Source organism: Camelus dromedarius, chromosome 29 (assembly GCF_036321535.1).
Source record: "Camelus dromedarius isolate mCamDro1 chromosome 29, mCamDro1.pat, whole genome shotgun sequence".
NCBI lineage: Eukaryota > Metazoa > Chordata > Mammalia > Artiodactyla > Camelidae > Camelus > Camelus dromedarius.
The window spans coordinates 16,276,176-16,300,352 of record NC_087464.1 but is presented as its reverse complement, the minus strand read 5'-3'; the positions used below and the strand labels follow the sequence as shown (position 1 = coordinate 16,300,352).

At 52.7% G+C, this 24,177-nt stretch overlaps 2 protein-coding genes across 2 annotated transcripts in view; one reads left to right on the top strand and one right to left on the bottom strand.

Annotated features, from left to right (window-relative positions):
- Positions 1–5,853: 5,853 nt before the first annotated feature.
- On the top strand, positions 5,854–7,287 carry MESP1 (mesoderm posterior bHLH transcription factor 1). Its single transcript, XM_031440561.2, has 2 exons — positions 5,854–6,630; positions 6,929–7,287. The coding sequence occupies exons 1-2, from the start codon at positions 5,938–5,940 to the stop codon at positions 6,998–7,000; spliced, it is 765 nt and encodes a 254-aa protein (XP_031296421.2). The 5' UTR covers positions 5,854–5,937; the 3' UTR covers positions 7,001–7,287.
- Positions 7,288–11,790: 4,503 nt separating this feature from the next.
- The window catches only part of WDR93 (WD repeat domain 93), a 41,147-nt gene continuing 28,760 nt past the window's right edge, over positions 11,791–24,177 (bottom strand). The window contains exons 13-17 of the mRNA XM_010986746.3: positions 23,648–23,861; positions 21,942–22,005; positions 20,313–20,469; positions 19,755–19,956; positions 11,791–12,757 (exon numbers count right to left, since the gene is read on the bottom strand). Of these exons, the coding sequence (XP_010985048.2) occupies positions 12,658–12,757; positions 19,755–19,956; positions 20,313–20,469; positions 21,942–22,005; positions 23,648–23,861 (737 nt within the window). The 3' untranslated portion in view covers positions 11,791–12,657. The remainder of the gene's footprint in view (positions 12,758–19,754; positions 19,957–20,312; positions 20,470–21,941; positions 22,006–23,647; positions 23,862–24,177) is intronic.

Genomic DNA, 24,177 nt, shown 5'->3' with positions numbered 1-24,177 from the left:
GTTGAGTTCATCCTGTCCTCAGGCTGTGGCACATAATCAGTACTGGTCATGTGAGAGACCCTTCTTCTGCTTGATTGATTATCTGGCCAACTTATGCTCTGTCCCCTCCCCCTACATATTCTTCACTCTGTCCAGGGATGCCACTGTCACCCCCACCCCGGCAAAGGATCCTATGCCCAGAGGCCCCTCACTCCCCCAGGGCCTGCCCAGGCAGTCCAGCTCAGTCCTAGGAGCCCCTACTTTGCTTTTTATTGGCTCTGAAATCAGATACCTCTGGGAAGTAAGATGGGGTATGCTCCTTCCCCTGCTCTTGGGAAAGATGACCTGGAGCTGGCTGAGGGCCTGAGCTACCCAGCGACTTTGCAGGAACCTCACCATTGTCCTGGCACCTCACTGTGCTGTTGTGCCGTCAGCCAGGGCAGGGGTGGGGTTAGAAGGGGCCAGAAACCTGTGCATCCTGCCTGGAGAGAGCTCCATCCTGTGCTTTCATCAGGGGCTGGTGTTGGAGGCGCCCCAAGTTGGTGACTGAGCAGGGCCTGCAAATCCTCACTGGGGAGTTGGCGAGGGCATGGAGCTCAGGGCATCCCCTGCCTAGAGTTTTGGTCAGCTTGTGGGCTGATCAGTCCCAGCCTCTGCTCCCAGGGGTGTGTAGGGAAGATAGGGGGACCCAAGCCCTGCTTGGCCCTTGCCCTCCTGAACCTGTTCCCCTTCTCCTCATTCCTCTGGGCTCCATCTTGCTCTGCCTCTCTGCATACAGGTGCATGTTTTCCCCAGTGAATAAATGAGCACACTGGGGCCTGTAGAGAGCAAGTAGCCTGTCCAGAGTCACAAAGCCCATCACACTGAGCCAGTTTCACACACTTCTTAACCCAGCTCCACATCTACTTGGCTCCTGGTGCTCATTACCTCCTTATCCTGGACCCAGAAAAAAGGGCCTTTGGTTGGAGGTAGCGCTGTCCAGCTCAGATCCCAGGATCCCAGGTGGTTGGGCAGCGCCCTCTTCTGTCTGTGACTGGTAATGCAAGGATACCAGACACCCAGGGGCAAACCTCTGGCCTGAGAAGGGTGCCTTCCAGCCGAGGCATGCAGTCTCCCAAGGTATCTCAGCAAGCAGTTGGGAGTCCCTGGTCCATTTTACAGCTGGAGAAACTGAGGGGCTGTGTGACAAGTTTCCCCACATTCACATGTCTGCGTCTTTGCTTTGGGCATAACCCCTTTCCGCCTCGGTTTTCCCATGTTTCACTCTAAGGCTTAGACTTAGACTCCACGAAGCCAGGTGAAGTGAAGGAGCATCAATGTGACAGCCCTAAGGAGAGAGGCATGATCTACTTACCCTGTATTCTCAGCCCGGCTCCCAGAACCTGAGAGATTCTGGCACTTCCTCTTGAGCCTTTACCAGAATCTGACAAATCTCTCTCCTCTCTTCCCACCCCCTCCCTCCTCGTCACTCCTCTGCCTCCTGTGACTTCCACTGGCTGCGCATCCAGCTGATCCATGACCAAGATAATCAGATTATTGTGGGTCCAGAATAATCTATTCCATATGGCTTGCCAATTCGGTGGCTCCAGGAGCTAAAGGTGTGAGGGGTGGGGGTGATCTCAGTAGGAAGGGGCTTCCTGGGAGACTTGAGGCCTTAGCTGGGAGGCTGATGGGGAAGGAGGAGCTGGAGGAGAAGCTGACAGCCTTCTTGCTGGGCCCTCTGCTCTGAGCTCCAGGTGGCTGCAGCCCCCTCTCCGGCACCAGCGTGGCCTCATCTATCCATGACCCAAGGGGGCTTAGGACCCATGGTGGGGGGCTGGGCACTCCCTGTGCCTTTTCCACTCTCTGGATAGGGGAGAAGGTGTTCACTACAGGGCATTACTGCTTAAAAGTGGCTGAGCTTCGTAATTCTCAGATTTTACCTTTAATACCCCAAATCTCTAGAGATTCTGGTTCAAGCAGGTCCAGGGTGGGTCTGGAAACCTTTTTCTTTTTATATCTCCATAGGTCCCAGCAGTGTCCCCACCCCAGGGCAGCCTTCCAGGGGGAAAGCAGCCACTGGAGTCCTCCTGAAGAGACAGGGGAGGTGGTGGGGAGGACAGAACACCAGCTTTGGTCCCAGACAGAGTCAGACAGATCCCACCTCTGCCCCTCTGAGCCATATGGCACAAGACCAACTCTATGCACCTCATTTCCTCATCTATAAAGTGAGGCAGTGATACCCACATCACAGTGTGATTGTGAGCTGTGACCCAGCCAAGCCCCAGCACAGTGCCAAGCCCCAGGTGACAGCAGGAACATGCATGTGGGCGCTGCATGAAGCACAGTCCATGCAGTATGATTTGATCCTTGCAACTGTCAGCACAGTAGGTATTATTCATGGCATAGAAGCAGAGGCTGGAGACCAGAGATGGAGAGTGAGTTACCCAAGTGACACAGGTGGTACGTGACAGGACAGGGATTCTATTCTGAGCCACACTGGCCACACCCCCAAGGGGTGTCCTAGGCTGCCTAAAGGTGGGGGACATAAGTAATAACTGCTCCCCTGAAAAAGCTTGCCCCTGGGGCTGGTACTGTGGTGTGGCAGGAAGACCCCTGGCAGTAGGGGACACCCAGATTAGGAGCTTCCCAGGAGGTGTGCCTGCTGATGCTAAACAGGCTGGCGGTAGGAGAGAGCTGCTTCCTACTCCTGGGGCCTCTGGCTCCGGCGGGGATGGGGATTAGGGGCTGCAAGGGGAGCACTGACATTGCACCTTTGATTAGCACTCCTGTGTCAGAGGGGCTGGCCGGGAAATGAGGGCACTGAGGCTCATGAGGTGGGAGGAGGGCAGCGCCCAGGACCCAGGCCTGGCTTGAGGAAGCTGGCCGGTTCCTATCAGGAAGGCTGAGACCCAGGCCCAAACCCGAGAGGGTGCTGCTCTGTCCTGCCTGCCCCAACCCTGGCCACAGACCCCGACTGAACTCCCACCTCTGCTCAGTGGGGCTGCCCCAAGGCCTCGTTTCCCAGCCTTACACGTTGGCAGGAGAAGGCAGGCTCGGGCCAGGGGAGCAGGAGCCACTGGCTCCGGCACTTGTCAAAACACAGGCCCCAGAGGTGTGAAGTCCTCACCCCAGCGGGAGGGCATGTGGGCCCTGCCCGGAGAACTCATTAAGTCGGGCAGCTCCCTAATGAACCCAACCCACCGGAGAGGCTGGTGATAAGGAGATCAAAGGTGAGAGGCGTGAGGAGAGGGAAAAGGGAGCTGGCTGACAGGAGAGGGTAGAGCCCAGGCTCCAGTTTGGGGGGTCCCTCCTCTGCCCCCACTTGGCTTCATCAGGCCCACTGACCATAGCTGTTGCGTGGCTGTTGCACACACTGGCCCCCGAGACCCAGGAGCAACAGGAGGAGGGACTCCCATGTGGCACCTCCATTTGTCAGCCTTAGGGCTGAAGACCCCAAGGTTGGAGTTGGGGGTGGAACCCTCCCATCTGCCCTGCCTCTCTCATGCCATTTTTGTGGGTTCTTTGCTTCCACAGGCACCCCTGGGTCCTTGTACCTCTCTCTCAAACCTGACATCAGAGATCCTCCTGCCATGTACCGCTCATGGTGCCCTGCTCCTGCTCCAGGTCTCTCGGTGGCTCCCACGTAAGTGAGCAGTGAATATGAATGGTTGGGCCCCAGATCTGAGAATCCTCAGGGGCCAAGCTGTTTTCAGGATATATAGTTGGCCTCCCACACATATGGTCTCTTATCCATAGAATGTCTGATTGATTTTGTCCTTAAGTAAAAATTCACTTCAGAGCATTGTTCCCAACAAACCATTAATAGCAGTTTCCTCTGGATTGGAAACTGGAGGCCTCAGAGGCAGGATAGTAAAGAGATCTGTTATACCCTCTCTACTTGTTCACCTCTTGACTTTTAATCATGTGCATGTATTACATTTTCAAATAAATAAAGATATGACAATAAAACAAAAGGATGGCTGATTGCCTAGGAATTTGGGTCATCCCGAGTCTTCTCAATTATTAGCTACAAAGTTGAAATCAAAATCATGTAGAATTGGAGGAATTTTTTATATTCAGAGGCTGGCAGCAGATTGCCCAGAGACCTCTGGGATCACACCCCTCTGGCCTGTCCAGCCTTTACTCTGCACCCGCTTCTGCTTGGGTGCAAAACCATTTCCCACTGTTACCTCTGGTCCAGTGGGATTGAAGAGGCCCATCACTGGGCTTCAATGCCTGGTTCTTGGCTTGGATCTAGAAGCCCAGGAAGGCATCCATCAGCCAGGGTCCAGACAGAGCAGACCCTGCTGACAGCTGGAGGCTGAGCAGGGTCCTCCTGGGCCAGGCTTTCCTTGGGAATATGATGGGTCCTATGGCATATGCCCACAGTGTGGGCTCCTCCACTTCTCCCCAAAGAGGGGCTGGCATTGCCTCTCCTAATGTGACCATGGGCATAAGCATCTAGGGCTGCTGGGACAGACTGCAGAGGAGGGGGTGTAGAGGGTGTGAAAGGAGGCCAAAGGCAGTAAAAAAAAAAAAAGAGACAAGGGGAGGAGGCCCTGGTGAGCAAAGATGCCCAGAGGGAAAGTACCAAGCCACTTAGCTTTCTTTGCTACAAACCAGCTCACCCATCAGTCTCACAGAACTGGAAAACATGGGGGATTTAAAACACCAGACCCTCCGACACTGAATGAGACCCTAGATACCACTTCTCTTGAGGACATAATGCCAGACACCAGGTACTTCACAGTCTAGCTGGAGAGTAGGCATGAAGTAGCTATTGTGACAAGGTGCAAACTCAAACCCCTGGGGGGGTCAGCCAGGCAATAGAGATTCTGAGATTTCCCATGTGGACAGTCATGTTGTCTGTAAGTAGAGATGGTTTTATTTCTTCTTTTCCAATTTGTATGCCTTTTATTTCTCTTTCTTTTTTGCACAAGCTAGAACACCCCGCCCCCCGGCCCCCGAATACAGCGTTGAAGAGGTGTGGGTAGGAGCAGACATCCTTGCCTTGTTCTCAATAGTAGGGGGAAATCTTTCAGTCTTTCACTATTTAGTATGTTAGCTGTAGGTTCTTTCTAGATGCCTCTCATCAGATTGAGAAAGTTCCCCTCTAGTCAGAGTTTGCTGAGAATTTTTATCAGGAAGGGGTGCTGAATTTTGTTAAATGCTTTTTCTATGTCATCTTCACTCACATTTCATTGGCAAAGCCCATCTTACCTGCCCCAAAGTGGCAGAGTATCAGCTAGGGGCCAGTGGTGGCAGCTGTGGCACCAGGCCAAGCCCTTGACACTGCCAGGCTGAGGGCGTCCCAGAGGGCAGTGGGCTTCCCCTCTCTTGGCTAAGACGATCCAGAACCTTACCAGATTCAGCCAGCTAGTTGGCTTTGCCTGGGATAGCTTCCTCATGGTGTCCCTCCCACTCAACACCACCAGGGAAGGGCACATCCAGGACCAGCCTGCCTCAGAGGAGGAACGGATTACTGTTCCTCTCCCTTCTGGCAGGATTCAGGACCCCATCCCGTCCATACCCGAGTCCACAGACCTGGCTGCAGTATGCCCCGTTATACAAACTGGAAACAAAGATGCAAGAAAATTTAAGAATTTGCATAGGGTCTCCAAAAGGTGAAGGCAGCCCCAAAACTAGGTACTGGACTTTCAGTTCCTTGATTTTGCTTCCTTTATCCTGCTGAGCTTGCCCAAAACCCTAGACAGCGCTGGCCACTGGCGCAGGCAGGAGGCTCCAGTGGCTGGGTCAGGTGCCAACGTGAGGGCCCAGGTTGGGCAACCTGGCTCAGCTAAAGGGCAGGCACCTTCCCCCCGCCTCCCCGCCGTTGGTTCAAAGGGTCAAGCCCCGCCCCGCCAGGCCCCGAGCCCGCTTTGAAGTGCTGATGCGGCCTGGAAGGGGCCACTTCACACCTCGGGCTCGGGATAAAGCGGTCGCTGGCCGCCGGCCCCAAGAAGCGCCGCCGCTGTCATGGCCCAGTTCCTGTGTCCGCCGCTCACTGAGTCCTGGATCCTCTCTGCGAGCTGGGGCCCAGCTCGGCCGCCGCCGACCTCCGACAGGGACTTCGGCTGCTCCCCCGCCTCGTCCCCGGACTCCTGGGACAGCGCCCCGGCCGGCAGTCCCGTGCCTAGCCCCGGGCGGCCAGTGGCCCGCGCAGCCCTCCGCGCCCCCACCGCGGGGAGGCGCGGCGCGCGCAGCAGCCGCCTGGGCAGCGGGCAGCGGCAGAGCGCCAGCGAGCGCGAGAAGCTGCGCATGCGCACGCTCGCCCGCGCCCTGCACGAGCTGCGCCGCTTTCTGCCGCCGTCCGTGGCACCCGCCGGCCAGAGCCTGACCAAGATCGAGACCCTGCGCCTGGCCATCCGCTACATCGGCCACCTGTCGGCCGTGCTGGGCCTCAGCGAGGAGAGCCTGCAGCGCCGGCGCCGGCGACGCAACGACTCTGCGCTCCCTCGGGGCTGCCCGCTGTGCCCCGACGGCGGCCCCGCGCAGACGCAGACGTGCGGCCCCGGCCTGGGCTCAGCCGCCAGCGCCGCTGCGTGCTGGGGGTCCCCGCCCGCCTGCCCAGCACCCCTAGAGGCGCCCAAGCCGCGCGACCCGCCTGTGCTCTACCACGAGGCGGCGTGCCCCGAAGGGCAGGCGTTGGAGCCAGACCACGCATCTCCGGTTAGTACCTCCTTGCTCGCGTGGAACTCCTCGCTCTGCACCGTGGTGGGTGGCGCTACCTACTGTCTTGTGCTCCCGGCGCGCACTCCGGAGACCTGCCCCACCACCGGTGGCCCAGCCTCTCCGGGCAACATAGTTGGCGTGCCTGGGACGCTCAAGCGGCAAGGGGAGGGAGAGGACACGTAGGGGACGGGGTCCCGTTCCCCGCCAGAATGCCCCGAGAGTGGAGCTCGCGAGGGCGGACACCCACGCTCGGCGGGCAACGCTGAGGTCCACGCTGTCCCTTCTCTCCCCACAGCTCTTTCCCGGCGACGGGGACGTGCTGGCACTACTGGAGACCTGGATGCCCCTGGAGTGGCCACCGGCCTGAACAGTTGGAGTGACGACGGACAACTGGCGCCCTGTTCTGTGAGCACCGACGTCTTTTTGGCCGCCGCGCCTTCGAAGCGGTCCCTCTCCAGGCTCCCTTTCCTGGAAGAGGGCACCGGGGATACTGGCATGGGCATTTTTGAACGTGAGAGTCTGTCCCCATCCAGGATGGCTCTCTCCAATCCCTCCCGCGATGGAGAGACCCATAGGGTAGACACTTTGAGGCAGGCAGGAGGCTCTGCCTAGTATGTATTTATTTATTTGTGAATAAACTATGTTCTGGTGTCAGTTGGCAAGTTCTTTTTATGCTACATGGACACAAAGCTCCTTTCCCCTTCTCCAAAGAACGTGGGAGAGTTGGGAGGGTTTCTTGCTATCTTCAGCTCTCAAAGCACACAGGCTCAGTCCCCTTTCTTCTTGCCCCCAGCCTTGGCTTAGCACCTCCTGTTCCAGATAGGTCAGCTTGAAGGGTGTGGAGCTTCATGTGAGAAAGTGGCATCCAGTGGAGTCTGTCCATCTTTGCTTTGAACTTGGTGGGGAGAGGATAAAGCCAACCATCTCCATAGAAAATACATTTCCACTAGTGAGTACTTCCTGTGCATCGGGTTCTTTATACATTTTATGCTCAAGTGATCATTTTACAGAAGAATAAACCAAAGATCAGCACTCAGGATGACTTCAGGATCTGAGCTCTCAGCCCTGGTAGGGTTTTGCCAGCTCCATTCATTCTGGGGCCTGAGGGGACACCAGCTCCGAGGGTTCATTGCATGTATCCGAAGTCCTTATTCCCCTTGTGCTGAAGCATCATGGCCTGGACCCTGGGATTTTCCCATCTCCCCTCACTCTGGCTTCTCTTCCATGTGGTTTAGAGACATAAAATAACACCAGTGGGTCAGTCCCGAGTTTATGTAACCATGACCTCCGAGAGACCTGTGGCTACGGTGAGATGAGAGATCCATTAGGTTTGCATCCAGAGTCACAGCTGATTTGGAACCAGGCCAAGCTGCCACACTCTTCTCTATATTGGCTTGGATTCAGATAAGGGAAGTGCTGTGTGGGAAAGAGGGGAGCCTTGAGCCCAGAAGGAGGCTGGCTTCAGTCAGGGAATCTGGTGAGCAGTCAGGCCTCGGGGGTAGGTGTGCAAGGAGGTGTAGCCTGTCTGCCTGAGGGTCCCTCCACCATCTATAGATACTCAGTTCTTCCCTCTGCCCCCCTCAAGCATCTTTGAAATGCTGACCTTGGTATTTTTTTATAAGAGCTTTATTGGCATATAATTTATGTACCCATAAATCTCACCCTTTTGAAGTACATAATTCAGTGGTTTTAGTATATTCATACAGTTATGTAACCATCATCACTGTTCACCCCCAAAAGAAGCCCTGTAACCAACCATTAGCAGCAGCTCTGCATTATTCCATACCCCTCCTCCTCCCCTCAGCCCGCTCACCTGCTTTCTATCTCTATGTTCTGGACGTTTCGTATGAATGGAGTCATATATCGAGGCCTTTGGTATCTGGCTTCTTTCACTGAGCATCATGTTTTCTCATGTATCATTGCTTCATTTCTTTTCATTGCCCAATAATATTTCATTGATTTCATTGTATGGCTATACCACAGTTTATCTATTTACCCACTGATACTGGTAAGTTGTTTTGAAACGACTTCAGAGATCATTCCCAGCCCTGGTCCAGGCCAGAAAGGGCAGTAATTCAGAGTTGGCTGGTGGGGCACTGCTGCGGAATTCAAGAGTCCAGGCACACCCTGGCCAGCATTTGGCTATAGAGAGAGGGATCCAAAAGCAGAGGCCCTGCAAGGGGTGGGACCTCACACCTTCACTGCTCTGCCCCCTTTCCTGCACCTCCACCCCCTCTCAGTCCCCTGTCCCAGAACACTACCTGGAGCAAGCGGGGAGTCTTTCCCGGGGCCTGCCTGGTTTAGAAAATCTGTTTGCATGGCAAAGGCTCCGTGGTTTAGGATGAGGAATTAAAGTTATTAGCAAGTCTTTTCACAGATAAGTGAGGCTCATTTCGGCCAGCCCCATCTCCTGCAGAGAGCTTCTCCTCCCTCTCCCAGCCCAGGAGCGGCCCACTGTTTATTGGCACCTGGGTGTGAATTTTCATTAACATGTTCCTGCTAATAAGAGAGAGGACTGGAGACGGGAAGGGGGCGCCTCCCACCACTCCCACGCCCCCACCCCCTTCCTGGGCCAGCTCTGCTCGCAGCCCCCAGGAGAAACCTGTGTACACATTCAGAGGGAGGAGGACCATGAGCAGCGTCCAGGTGGGCGAGCCCTGAGCGAGTGCTCCCTCTCAGTCCTCAGCTAACCTGTGAGGTAAGCACAGTTAGCAGGGCCATCTTAAGGATGGGGAAGTTAGGTAAGGAAGAGGCTAACTAACAAGCCTGCACAGACATTCAGGGGCAGTGCTGGGATTGGGACCCATGTGCAACTCTAGAGCCTGTGTGCTTATCCACAGATGCACGGCCTTTGTGACAGCTGAACAAGGACAGAGGGTACCGGGTGGCGTCTCACTTCACCTGGGCCCCGGGCCAGGTGGCCTGGTCTGAAGCAGTCTGGGCGCATGCGTGCTGGAAGTGGGAGGCGTGAGAGGATGGCACCAGCACCTGCGGGCTGGCCGGTCTGCTGATCCCACCTGCGCTCTGGTCACCGCTGGTCAACAGCCCTCCCCTCCTTTTCCGAAGAGCTGCCTTCACAGCCCAACCGGTCAGAACCCACGTGGTGGAGAGACGGACATATACGGAGCAGCTAGATGGCCCAGGTCAGTGTTGAGGGCTTTAAATTCACCAACAAATTTCAAGTCGTTTTAGCCTCAGGGCCGCAGGTGAGGCGGGCAGGTGGTGCTTATACCTACTTTACAGATGAGGATCCTGGAGCACAGAAAAAAGTCTAGGAACTTTTCACAAAGCTAGAAGGCAGCTGTTGGGGTGGAGACAACGGTGGGTGGTGGTGGACAAGTGTGTGTGCACATGTTGAGAGGTGTGAAATAAAGTTCCTAAAGCACGTGGGCCACCAGTGCTGTCCCCCATAGGGACCTGCCTCTGCCTGCTGACCATGCAGGTTGCTCCCGCCAAGACAGCTGTACTGTGTGGATGCTGATGCTGGGTGGGCCAGTGTTTTAAGGAGGATCAGCTAAGCTGATCGTTCTACATTCAAGACATTTATTCAAGGACACGCCACATAGGTCACAATCTGAACCCAGGGGCAGAGGAGTGGTGGTCATGAGTTGCCTGCGTTGGTGGATGGCAGACTCTGTGGGAGCAGGGCTGGAAAGCTGGGCTCAGCCTTGGGTGGGCAAGTGATCCACCTGGAGGAGGGCCGTGAATTGGTCATGCATTGCTAAATAAACAGGTCCATCTGAAGGGCACATAGATGCTCTCTGAAACACCACCTACCTGGAGAACCGGGGTTGCATAGGGCTGGGGAGGGAAGTGAGCTCTAACTTCAAAGCCCCTAATTATCTCAGGGCGAGGCTAGGACCACTTTGTCCACCCTTCCCCCCCAGAACCAGGTGCACAACCCTGAGAGTTAGTGCCTCCTAAACTCTGCATGCTGCCTTCGCCCTAGTCCTAGCCTCCTCCTAGTTCTAACACTCCCCTGAGAAGACCCGAGGTTCTTGGTGCTTCCAAGGGGCCCCATCTCCCAGTGGGCAAGGACCTCTTTAGTGGCCACTGGCACAGCCCCCAAAGGGCACCAGTCCCAAGAGGGGCTAGAGCCCTGGATTCCCAGCCTAACATCCAGGCTTCTTCTTCCCATCTTCTGGCCCTTTGCCAGCCCTGGTTCCTTCTCCCTCATCCCTCTGGTGGGACTGGCATATAAGGCTCTCCGTGAATGCGCCAACTCCCTTCTTCCCCCTCGCTCGTCTCCCCCAACATACTAGGAAATGGGGAGGCAGCCTGGTGTTGGCAGCACATGACTTTGGAGAGTGTGGACAGGGCACTTCCCTTGTCTTGGCTTGCTCAGCACCTCGCCTGCCTTTGTCCCTTGCAGCCTGTCATTTTCTTTTCTCCAGACAGCTCTACCTTCCTTAGTTTGGGTGGCCATGACCTCCATGTCCCTCCAGGGATGGGCACATGCATAGGCTTGCTTGGTCATCACCGTCAGTAGTTCAGTGATGTGACTACATGCAGGTCAGTGAGGAGTAGGCTCAGGACTTTGCTGGAACCATTGAGAAAGGGACATTCACTGTGGGTGTTATTGGTGGTCATGCTGCTGCCCAAGCAGAGGGAATCAAAACTCAGAGGTGGAGAGAGATTCCTGATGTTATACAAAACCTGGTCCAGCCACATGGAAGGCATTACGCCTGGACTTTCACACTGTGAGCCAACAAGTTCTCTTTGTTGCTAAAGTTAGTTGGAGTTGGGTTTCTGACATTTGCTGTTGACAAAGTCAATCAGGACTTGATATGGGATGTTCTAAGTTGTGTAAACTGAGTCTCAAGTTCATGTCTGTGAAATGGAGGTGATGGGATTATCTGTATTGTACGAGGTGCTTAAGGTTTACATGTGAAACACATAAACCATGGAGATGCCTTGTCACATTTAGGTGGCATGGAAGGCCAAGACCATCATCCTGTTTTCCTTCCGCATCTCAGAGAGAGCTGCCGCCATGCCTACTGTGAGAGGAAAAGGGTTGTTGTCAAAGAGTTCTTTTTGCTGCTGTGTCTTCATTCCCACGGTGGGGAGGATGAGGGGCAGTGTCTCAGGTGGGGACCCCTTCATCCAGGGGACATTCAGCTCCATGTATCAGTGCCATGAGGGAGGTGTCGTGCCAATGAGGAGCATGTGTGACCCAGGGGAGGAGGTGGATGGGGACACAAAAACAGCTGTGGTCACAAACACTGCAAGCTGTTGGCTTTAATGGGCTGTTCATCATGGGAAAAACTGGAAGGCTATAACCACCTGCAGTTCTCAAAGGCACCACACGGTGTCCCCAGAGAGGCAGGAGTAGGCCTTGAACTGCAGGGGACCCCTCCACCTAGTTTTCCTGAGAAGGGAAGATTCTAGAGAAGAAAAAGACACCTCTCTGCCCCCTCCTGCGTCCCCAGGCTCCCAATACTCTGCCAGGGTTCCCAAGCCAGCAGGCAAGGGGCAATCATGGCATGGTTCCTGCCTGCCTCCTCACCTGCCCCTATTCTGCCTTTCATACCTGTGTGACCTCCGGCGGTCACTCAACCACTCTGAGCCTCAGCCTCTCCAAAGTGATTCCATAAAGCTTATGAGCCAGCAAAGAGAGGGAAAAGAAGTGGGTGGAGAGAAAAGGGGGCCACACAATAGCTGGGGTGGACTGGGCGTCTTGCTCACTTGAGCAAAGTGTCTCCTGTGCCTATAACACGAGTGGTCCTCACAAGGCCTGGGACTCAGGTTGACACCATGGCCTGGGCCCTGCTGGGGTCTAGACTGGGTGGGAAAGAAGGGTTACACACTGTAGTAACTTTGAAGTCTGGAAACAATGTCACTGTTTATTTGGGTGATACATCTGCCTGCCTGAGGGCTCTCTCCCCTTGCTGGCTCTGCAGAGGTCCCAGACTGCAAGTCCAGGCCCCTTAGGCCTACTGAGTTGCAGCCCTTCGCACCATGTGCATCCCAGGGCAAATCCTGCCTGCTGCCAACCTTTTCAGAGAGCCCAGGGCAGCAGCCCAGTCACTTCTTGAAGTTCTCTCTTTGGAGAAGCAAGGAATACCTCCGAAGCCGGGTCCAGTGCTCCTGCTCTTTCGCTTTGTTCTTCTCCAGCTTCTGAAGCCTGTGAGCCACACAGTTGGAGATGAGAGGAACCTGCTTTGTGCCACCTTCCCCTACAACCTCCCAACTCCGGCTCCTAGGTCCCCAGGGCAGATGCTGACCACCCTGGGCTAATATGAGAATCTCTCCACATGACACATCTGACTCCTGTCTGTGTTCTCAGGACTCCGCCTGGTGCACAGAAGGCACTCAAAACAGCTTTACTGAAGGAATGATAGGTCTAGCATTCTAAACTAGAAGATGTACAGGGGGCGGGGGTATAGCTCAGGGGTAGAGCATACGCCTAGCATGTGCCAGGTCCTGGGTTCAATCCCCAGTACCTCCATTAAAAAAGAATAGTTAACTAAAAAAATAAACTAGGAAATGTACAGATAGAAGACATGGTGAAATTAGGAACTAAAAGTCTGTGGGCAGGACCAACATTAAATACACCAGAATGCCAATAGTTCCATTTAACAACATTGACTAGTGACAGGCATTGGTGGAAGTGTGGAAAGATCAAAGTGATTAAAACTGCCGCCTGCTCACCCCAGCTTAGTACGGGGGACAAGAGGAAGAGAACATTTGTAATCGGAGGCATTTAAGTGCAATAGAGGGACCATGCAGAGGGGCACTCCCTGCCTGAGGAGCGCTCCTAGAAAGTAAGATTTTTCAGTTGGGTCTTACAAGATAATAGGTTATTTTTTAATAACAAATAAATGCATGTTCAATATGGAAGAATCAGAGAAGTCTGGGGTTCATCCCTCTTCACCCCTCATTCTGCATGTCCAGCTGGCGCTGTGCGCAGGCAGGAGGTGCCTTTGAAGAAGGCGGGTGCAGGCTGCCACCCAGGTTTCTGCCGTCTCCTTCGATGCCTGAGTGAGCAGGCGATGTTAAAAAGCTTAGGGCAGACGGGAGGAGGGAAGTTTTTGGGGAGAAAGACAGTGACTGCTGCTTTAGGTCTGTTTTGCGGCTCTGCCTGTGGGACAGTCACATGGAGATGTGTCTGGTACTCAATGCTGACCAGACGCTGCCCACCCTGGGCTAATAGAATCTCTCCACCTCCACATGACACATTTTTTTAACTTTAAAAAGCATTTTTTTTAACTTTAAAAAAGTAATTTATGCTGTGCTTAAAAAAAATCAAAGAATTCAAATGGGTACACAATTAAAAACCAACCTTCTTCTCACCTCAAATCCTTGTTTTCTGTTCCAAAAACAACTATAATGAATGGCTCCTTGTAAATCCTTGAAAGTTGTTCACACACAGACACACACAAGTACAGACATGCATATAATCTTTCTCTTTTTAAACTTGAAGTGTGCAGCACACTGTTGTGCCCCTGGTTTTTTTCACTGAAAATACATCCTAGCAATGGCTTCTGGGCGGTACCCAGCCCTGCCTCCTTCTCTTTCCCTGTTCATGACACTTTTGGGGTTTCCGGTCTCTGCATGTGGCATCTTTGCTTGAGTGTAGGAGTGGGCAGGCAGAGGGCAGGCGGAGCACGTGCAAGTTAGAAGCTCGGGCCTTGGACCTGCACTGCTTGTGTCCAAACCCAGCTCGTTCACTTATAAGCTGGTGACTGTGGACGGGCAGTTTCACCTCTGTCAGCCACAGCTTCCTTGCTGTACAGTGGGGATGATAATAATCAGAATAAGAAACAAGATGTGCCTGCACAGCACTTAGCACAGGGCCTGGCACACAGTAAAGGTTAATTATAATAACACTGATGCTGCTAAGTAAGTGGAAGTGAAATTGCTGGGGGAGGGGTCGGAACACAGAGTGACCGTCAGGAGGCAGCAGGACGAATGTGCGTTTCTGTGTAACAGGAAGAAGCTGCACCTCCTTCATTTCCAAATTAAAATAGTAATGAGCTGTCAATTTTTGTCCCTCATTTCTTGCCATGTGGGTAAGGAGTGAGGACATGGAGTGAATCCACCATCACTGGAGGGCAGGTGGGTACAAATATCCCAGAGTTCAAATGTGCCTGCCCCATAACCCTGCAGGTCCACCTCTAAGAACTTACCCCACAGAACTACGAGGAAAAACTCATGGAAATGACTGGGTGAGAATGTTGGGCTGGGGAGGTGGGGCCAGGGTGACACCATGGTAAATCTGCAGTGGGCTGGGGAGCAAATGGAAGAAGAGGACACAGGAGGGGGTGTGGACTGTGTTTGCTGGGGGCAGGGCTCTGGGTGGAGGAGAAATAAGGCGGCTGCAGACCTGGGAAGGCTCTTGCTTGTTTTCTAATGTGAGAATGTGGTGGGGACATATGTCCATGATTAGGTCAGTGGAGGGGAGGAGGTCGCCAACCAGCTGGACAAGAAGGTCTGGGTGTCCTGCAGGGGAAATGGCCTTGGGTATGAGCAGGATGCCTCTTTCTCTGAATCAGGAAGGGGACAGGGCGTGGGGTTGGGGGTGACCCGGGAGACCCAAGTGAAAGGGCAGCCAAGGGCCTGGTGCTCTGGGAAGTGGGAAGCGGGGTTATCCACCAATGGCAGGGCAGAGGTGACAGGGGACACCTGCCGTGTAGGGAACAGGCAAAGCTGGGTGGGGCGCGTTGCGTGGTACCAGCACGTCTGCAGAGCAGTTCCCTTTGGCAGTTGGTGTTGGGCCACGATGGGGGACAGGGGAGGATGCCTGTTCATCTGAGGCTGGGCACTGACTGTCAGCAGCCCTCTGGGAAAGGCCCTGTCTGGAGCCTGAGACCCTCTCCCTCCACCATCAGCAAATACAGGGTTTTCCTTCCCAGGATGGCACAACAAATAGGACTGCTGTCTATTGTTCTGAAGCAAAGTGTGTGCGTACCTCTTCCAAAAAAGATGGGCAGCCTATCTGCAAAGTGGGAGAGGAGATGGAACATCTGTGAGGCCTTGTGCAAAGCCTCGGAATTCCAGTAGTGAACTGCATGCACATTTGGGTTCTATGAGTCTATAAATAATCTTCCAGGGATTTGTCCCTTTGTTTCTCAAGAAAGGTTAGGATAGGCCCACAATCTCCCTCCCAGGGAAAGTAAAGAAGAGGGTCAGAATACCATCCCTTACCCTCCACTGACGAGGGAAATGTCACCTAGTGTCCACACGGGGCCTGCCCACCCCCTTGCCAAGGAAACGTGTGGACCTGGGACTGTTAGATCAGCCCAGAAGCCCATGTTCTGCTTGGCCACGGGGCATAAAGGGGGTGAGGTGAGAGACAGAGCACTTTCTGTCAGCTTCCTGTGTCCTGAAATTTCTGTCTTGTGATCAAAAGTCTGACCCAACTGAGATGGCAGACAATACACAGGGAGTGGAACCAGATGGAAATGGTGCCCTGGAGGCCCAGGCTGGATGGGAGCAGAAGCCAGCTTGCCAAGGGAGTTGGCGGGGGACATTTGGTGCTAACTGGCCCCCTTTCAAAGCCCTAAAGGCAGGCTCCATTTCACACTGGCTATTTTTAAGTCCCAAGTGCAGGTTTTGTGAAAACAACTTGGGCAGACTATTTAATGCAAGTTTGAAACTTTGAATCTATTGCCACATGAATCCATCGCCTTAAAGTTTCACCTAGTTTTAGGGCCACTGGAAACTGTTTTAGATACAAGGAGTAAATAGAGGGAAAAAAATGTAAGATTAGTCTTCAGACATCTATGGTCATGTGTGAGAAACAAGGGGAGTAAAATGTGAATGATGGAATCTAGCTTGTGGGTCTGTGGGTGTTCACTGACGTTTTTCTCAAAGTTGCTGTATGTTTTAACACAATAAAATGTTGGAGGCGGGGTACCCTGGGATATCAGACCTCAGAGGAGGTAGAACAGGAAGAGCCTTCTTTAAATCAATGTTTCCTAAGTGATTCCTGGGACCCAATTCAGAAAATGAGTTGCCATGAGGGGTATGATTTGATACTGTGATCAGGCCCAAGTAAACGTCTCTTTAAGCTGGGCCTGTCCCCACCACACAGTGCAACCCGTCCCAGCCTCTGCTGGGTCCCTGAACCTAGGGAGCGCCTCCTTGAGCTTCTCTCTTCCCCAAACTCCAACTGCTCGTTCAGCCCCGAGCCCTGCCCCCGGCCCCCAGGGCCCTCCACCTCACCCAGCCACTGGGGGTCCTTCCCAGGGATGGGCTGCGGTGTGGGATTGTGGAGCTAAGCTGTGCCAACAGGGGAAGAGAGATAGATGGGAAGGGAGAGGTGGAGGAGTCCCTCCCATTCCTACTGGGGGCCAGGATGGCCTGTGGGGTTCCAGAGACTGGAGCAGGTCGGGGCAGAAGGGACTGTCTTCTCCTTATGAGAGTAGACCCAACAGGGGGATGGGGAAGTGTACCATAGACACCCTTTCCATGGAAAACACATAGGCATTAAAAACATATTGACAAGGAAGTTTTTCTTAAAATTAAAAAGTCACTTAAGTTATATTCTGGAGTAAACATAAAGCCAGCTTAAAAAAGTGAACATGATCTCAACTTAGCGAAAGCACTAAGGACAAAACCTGAAGGAAATAAACTAGCAGGTCAATGGCAGTGCTGACTTTGGGTGATGGATTGTAGGGTATTTAAATTTTCTTTTTTGTATTGTCCTGTTTTCCAAATCTCTACAAGTGCATATATAACATATATCAGAAATACTAACATTTTTTTAAAGCAGGGAATTGCTCTGTTATAGTTGTAGTTCTACACTCATTGGGTTAAGAAGGGTTCAGCAGGTGTCTGAGGAGTAACCTCTACCTGCACCTGGGTTGAGGGAGGGAGACTGCCAGTTAGGGGCTGAGGCATCCTGAGTTGCTCAGGCCCTGGGCAACCAGGCAGGAGGTGAGTGGCCAGGGCTGGAGCTGCTGACCTGTAGTCCGTTCCCACAGGAGGGCAGCCTGTTGGCTCTAGGTGAACGGGGAAGGCTCACCCTTCCTAGGCCACTTAAAGGAGGGGGTTAGACAGAAAGGACAGAAATGGAAATATACTCATTAAACAGTGAGTTCTCTGGGCCCGATCAAGCAAGAGCACCAGAAGGCTCCATGCTATGACCTGCAACCCCAGAGAACGGCCTTGCTGCAACCGTGACCTAACCTCATACTCGACTTTTTTTTTTCTAACCGTTACTTAAAAATTTCCAAACTAATGCATATTTTTTGTAGAAAAGTTACAAATAGGGAAAATACAAAGAAAAAAAAATTACACACACTTCACTGCCTAAACATAATTAGTGTTACTATAGATGAACACACTTCCAGTCTTCCCTCTTTTTACTCAGAATCAGGATTATACTGTAAGCAATATTTTACAGCCTCTCCCTATCTTTTATTTCGGGAATTTCAAACCTACAGAAAAGTTGCAAGTAGTACGGTGAATTTCCAGCTGGACTCACCAGTTGTTAACATTCACTTCCCTCCCTTTCTCTCTTTCTCTATAAATATTTTCCTGGGTTTCAGCAGTTAACACTTTCTCTTTCTCTCTGTCTCTCTACAAATGTTTTCTTGGACCACTTGACAGTAAGTTGTAGGCATCATGACACTTCACCCTTAATTCCTCCTGCTGTGTCTCCTAAGAACAAGCCAAGTCATCGGGGCTCAAAACGTGTGAGGAATAGCTGAGCATTCTTGGCAAATCTTTAAACAGAGGAAACATCAACTGGCCCCTTCTTCACTGTCCTCCTCCCCCAAGACCCATGGACCATATTCTCTTCCTGTTGAGTGAGCGCACTCCCCGCCATGAGATCCTGGAAGCTGCCTGAGCGATGCAGGGCAACCCAGGAAGGACCTGAATACAACAGGTAAATTCGGTGGTGGAGGAGAGCTGTGGTGCCACCATGTGGTGATATTTGCAATCTCCCCAGGCATGAACTTGAACCAACGCGGAGGGGACCCATCACCATTTTTGTACCTGCTATTTACTGAGGGACCACCCTGTGCCTAGCACTTTACATGTACTTTCTCACTGAAAACCTACAAAACCTAGAGATCAGGCATCATCGAAATGTCCAGAACACAGTCTAGCACATTGTATGCAAGTGCTCAATAAGTATTTTTTGAATGACCGAGGAAACTGAGGATTTGAGAGGTTAAGTAACTCAGCCAAGGTCTCTCAGTAAGTAGTGGAGTCAGAATTCAAACCTGAGCATCTTAGCCATTCCACTTCATTCCTTCAGGAAAGAGTGAAAAGGAAGAAATGGTCATGAAGGGATATTATGGAGATTGGAGAGATCACAGCATCTCAGAGCTCATGTTGCAGAAGGACACTGAGGCCCTGGAAGGGAGGGCCCACCAAAGCCCTCTGGCTGTGTAGTGGCAGGCCTAGGGCAAGATTCCAGGGCTCTGTTGATGACCCCTTCCACCTGAAATATATGGCCAGATCACGGCCGAAATCGTCAACAAGAACTTGCAAAGCCCTAGAAGTTTGCTGTGGATGGATTAGATGAGATACTTGCTTCTCCAGAATGGACTGAGTGGCGTTAATTATGCTTTTTCAACAGGAAGGAACACAAGCAGAGTCCCAGCAGGACGGGGGGGAAGCAGAGAGGGGAAGAGGAGAGATGTATCACATAGCTGTTTACCTGGAAGATGGAGAGAGGAGAGGGGACTTAGGCCAGGGGCTGGCAAACATTTTCTATCAAGGGCCAGAGAGTAAATGATTTAGGCTTTATGGGCCCCAGGGCCTCCGTGGCAGCTGTTCAGCTCTGCTGTTGTAGCATGTCCACAAGCAGACGAGACGTAAAGCGGCGGGCATGACTGTGTGCCACTGAAACCTGATTTACAAAAATAGGCAGTGGGCCAAATTTGGCTCACAGGCCACAGTTTGCCACCCCCTGTCTTAGATGGCTGTGTCTGGTAATCCAAATATGCTTAAAAAAAAAAAAAGAATTGAGGAAGCAAAGGAAAAGACAGTCTTGAAGGGGAGAAAGCACCACGTGGCAGCCCCTCTCTTACCAGCCTGCGTGTGTTACTCTGCCTACCAATTTTGGATTTAAAAGTCCAAAATATCTTATCATCAAGCAAACCACTATTCCTTACTCCAGAGACCACCCCAGGTGCAGGGAGGGGAGAGACCCAGAACTCTACCTCTTCTGGAAGAAATTCTCGCATCTTTTCTCCAAAGGCAACACCTGGGGGAAAGCCGCGTTATCCAGCATGTCAGTTTGAGGAATGGTGCAATTTCTTGTGATGTTTTCTAGGAGTGGACAGGCCTTGAAATTAAAATAGAAAATAGAATTTGGGATGTCCTCGGCGTTGCTGGCGGATCCGAGTTCATCGGGATGGTCTCCTGGAATGAAACAGGAGCACCATGTTCTGTACAGAGATTACTTTCCCCTGGGCCTTGCGGTTGGGGTGGGCACGAGGGGGCTGCTCTCTGCTCACAAAGGCTGGGTCATTGGGGTGGAGCTGTGGGGAGCTCACCTGGCAGAAGGAGCAGGAGTCCAGAGAGGAGACCTTGCCTGGCGTCTTACCTAAGTGCCAAGAGAGGACTCAGCGGCAGCGCCCTTCTGGTCTGTGGTGGAGGGGCGAGGAGTAGGGGGAGATTGGGTGGGGTCACCCTATGCTTTGTGAGAGGACTGAGGCAGGGAGGTGGCCAGTGGGCCGCAGGTCTGGGCAGCAGCCATCACGGCCCCCGTTTCTTACCTCGGAGCAGGAAACATGGGTGGTGTGAAGACACGACAAACACTGGCTTCCAGGGGACTGCCAGATGGTAGGATCTGGGCGGAGCAAAGGCACAGATAATCTGTGACGTGGCCACGTCCATGAGGTGCACAGAGCCATTGCTGGAAAAGATCAGTACCTGGGAACAAGAAGATGGTGAATGAAGACTCCCCCACTCTCAGTCACCCCAGCGTGAAATACGAAAAGCAGCCAGAAATAAAAAACCAACAGGGAATTTATTCACTCTTGGGCACCCAGCCTCTGGATCCACCCAGAGCGTTTAGGGGTTGCAGAACCGTGTATGCCTACTCCTCTGGCGCCTCCAGCAGCCGCAGACCCTCCCCCGGGGCTGGGGCTGGTCCCCGCCGCCCTTCCCCCACCGCGTGGCCGGGATTCAGTTCTGCATGGGTGCAGACACCCTCTCCCCCCACCTCCTCGGGGCTGTTCAAGCCAATGGCCCCTCCTCACCTGAGAGGGAGCTGGGGCCTCTCTCTGGCTGGGGCTCTTTCCCCTCAGTAGATAAACATACTAAACTCCTGCACCACACGTCCTCTCCCGGCTGCCACACCATTTCCCCTCCCTCTTCCTCACCCTCTCTGCACCCTGCACCCTCTGCTCATCATCCGTCGCCCTTGCCATGGACACTGGTCTCCACAGAGTACTGGGTTTCTCTTCATCACAGGACACTGGTCTCACTCTCTTCAAGCTGTCTTCCCGGAGCTGCCAGGAGCCCCCTCCTGGTTTCCCTGCGGTGTCCCTCTCAGTCACCTCATGAGCTCATCTCCCCTGTCCTGGAAGTGGTGGTAGTGCCCTGGGAACCGCTGCTCACCTCCCTGCTCTGACCGGCCATGCTGGTCCCTCTGGCTGTAACCACCACTAACCAGCTGGGGAGCACTGGACCCGTACTTTTAGCCCTGGGCTCTCAGAGCTTCCGCTGGGGTCCCTGTAGGCCCCTCACCCCAGCAGGGCCACACTGGGAATCACAGGACCAGAGAACCAGCTCCACAAGCCAGGATCAACCTCAAAGCCTCCCTCTCCTTTGGCTGCAGCCCCAGGCAGCCCAGAGCTGTGGGATCCATCTCCCCACTGACACTTCTCCACTCTCCATCCTGCTCTGAACACACTGCTGCCCGGCTCCTAGACCCCTCTAAGCTTCAATCTCCACCCCATACAAGGGCCTTCCGCCCCAACCCCCATCCCCTTCCCTCTGCACACCCGACAAGAGTCCAATCCTGCAGCTCCTTGAACTTCCTGCAGTGCCCGGGACACACAGTGACCTCCTGCCTCCATGGTGCTGCCCTCTTAACTCCCTCAGCTCAGCTGTCCCATTGCTTCCTCCAGAAAGCATCCTCCCCACCCCACCCCGACTTGCGCAGGTTGAGTTAGGAGACCCCTCTCTCTGTTCCACAGCATCCTTTGCATGATGTATCACAGTCTGTCTCAGGTTCTAGGGGGACCCATCTGTCTTCCCAGCTGAATTGTGAGCTCCGTGAGGGCAGGGACTTTCTTCTCTGTATCTGTGGACTGCAAAGCTAGTCTGCCCAGTGGACAATAGGCCTTCAATAGATATTTTTGGAAAGAGTAATGGAATGAGAGGCCTGAGGAACCTACCATGCCGGGTAAGGCTCGGACTGGGGCCACTGCACAGATGGCTTCCTCTGGGTGCTTCACAGGCCTACAGGAAACAAGACACGGAGACATTCAGACTTGAAAAGTTTTCAAGTTTTGCATCAGGAGATATGTCAGAGACTGCTCACAGTAGCAGAAACTGGGAGCAAGCTAAATATCCATTGATAGGAGAAAGCTTAAGTAATTGTGTTATGATACCGTGGGATAAAATTCAACAATAGCAACGAAAATGAAGGAACTGGAGCTGCACACACCAACATGTGCAACTCTCATGAACAATACTGCAAAGCAAGTTCTAGAATAAAAGCATTGAAAAACAAGTTGGAGAACACAGACAATATGATTCCACTACAAGTTCCCTAAAATATGCATAGCTAAACAATATGTTGCTTAGAGATACAGTCATATGGATGTGGCTAATTCTCAAAGGAAAACAGAGAAATGATGAATTTAGGAAAACAACATGGTAGATTGAAAAAAAGTGGCTAAAATATTGGTAGCAACTCCCAATAAAAAGGTGGTGTCTGTTTTGCCACAGCTTGAATGCAGGTGTGGCCATGTGACGTGCTTTGTCCAGGGTAACGCGAGCATTGTCCAGGGTAACGCGAGCAGAGGCTTGGAAAGCAGTGCATCCTGCTGTCCTTGCTGGCTTCTGAGAGCCCTTAGGCTACTAGGTGACGGAGCCTCAGACAGCCTGCGGGAGAGGCCAGAGGCATGCCCTGGCCAACAGCTGCCAACTGCCTGGTGCGTGAGTGAGGCCGGCTTAGACATCCAGCCCCTCACCGGGCTGCCAGCTGCCCGCAGACACATGTGAGAGCCAAGGCAAGACCAGTGTGCAGGGATCACCCAACTGAGCCCAGCCCAAACTGCAGACCTACAGCATCAGAGGCTAAATGGTGACTGTTTACTTAAGCCATTAAGTAGTGGGGTAGCTTGTAGCAACAAATAATTAAAAGGTAGTCACCTTTGAGGAGGAGAGAGAAGGATGTGATAGGGAGAAGCACACAGAGAGCCTTAACTGAATTGGGAATTGGAGATGATCTATTTCTTCAGCTTGGTGATGGGTACAGTGGAGTTTCTCTCTCTCTCTCTCTCTCTCTGTCTCTCTCTCTCTCTCTCTCTCTCTCTCTCTATATATATATATATATATATGCTAAATAACCCCTCCACACAGATCATTGTAGAGATCATTTGCATGCATAAAATATTGCACAGTTTAAAAGAAAGAGAGACCCTTAGAGAAACTGATAAAACTATTTTGGCAGAAATGACCCTCTCCTTGGTCATGCAGGATATGAAACATGTCATTTGTGCCATCATACAATTTTGTTAGAAAAAATTTTTTATTTTTATTTTTTGAAGAGTGTTTTGGTTTTTTTTTTTTGGTCCAGGAGAGGTATTTAGGTTTTCATTTACTTATTTATTTTTAGAGGAGGTACTGGGGGTTGAACTCAGAACCTCATGCATGCTAAGCATGCACTTTACCACTTGAGCTATGCCCTACCCCCAGAAAATTTTTATATATAGGCCCACATGTAAAAGACACTGGTGATCTTGAGAAGCTCATTAGGAAAGTGATGACTATAGGGAAAGTGGACTTTAGTCTGAGAGATTGTCAGTTTTTTACTGTTAAATAGCGTCATCTGTCTGGCAGATCACTTATCCTGCCCTGCCTTCAAGCCACTGACCTCTCGACAAGCAAACTGAGGGTGGGTCTTTGGGTCCCCGAGGCTGCCACCAGGTAGAGAGAGCCATCTGTGCCCAGCACCACACACTTCATCTGGGATTTCACCGGCCCCTCGGGATACATGTTCTGTCCTTTGTGGACTAAGAAGTATTTCAGGAAGTGAATGCTTTGGCAGAGACATCTTTCAGGAAGAGCAATGACCCCAAGAGAGAATCCTGGAGAAAGCAATGGCACAGTGGGTCAGAAAACAGGGTAGAGGGATGCAGCCATGGGCGCAGGGTCTCTGACCAGCAAGTATGTGAGGGACATGAAGGCAAAACCAAGCAACGAGCACCCCTGAGAGTGAAAGCAGTAAACCCCAATGCCCAAGGGGAGAGGGGACCCCCAAAGGGCAACTGCTTCTAAGTCTGGAAAGGGGCTGGGGGGGAACCAAACCCATGGAGGGGGACAGAGTCAGCACTGGAGTGGATGAAAAGAAGCTATAAGCCAGCCAGGTACTGACCTACAGCCGACTGTGAGCTGTCCAGGTGT

What these genes read in the sequence shown, in the direction of transcription:
- MESP1 (XM_031440561.2), top strand. Translation starts at nt 5,938, where the DNA reads ATGGCCCAGTTCCTGTGTCCGCCGCTCACTGAGTCCTGGATCCTCTCT. An exon ending in AGCCAGACCACGCATCTCCG is followed by an intron (nt 6,631 to 6,928) that starts GTTAGTACCTCC and finishes CTCTCCCCACAG; the next exon opens with CTCTTTCCCGGCGACGGGGA.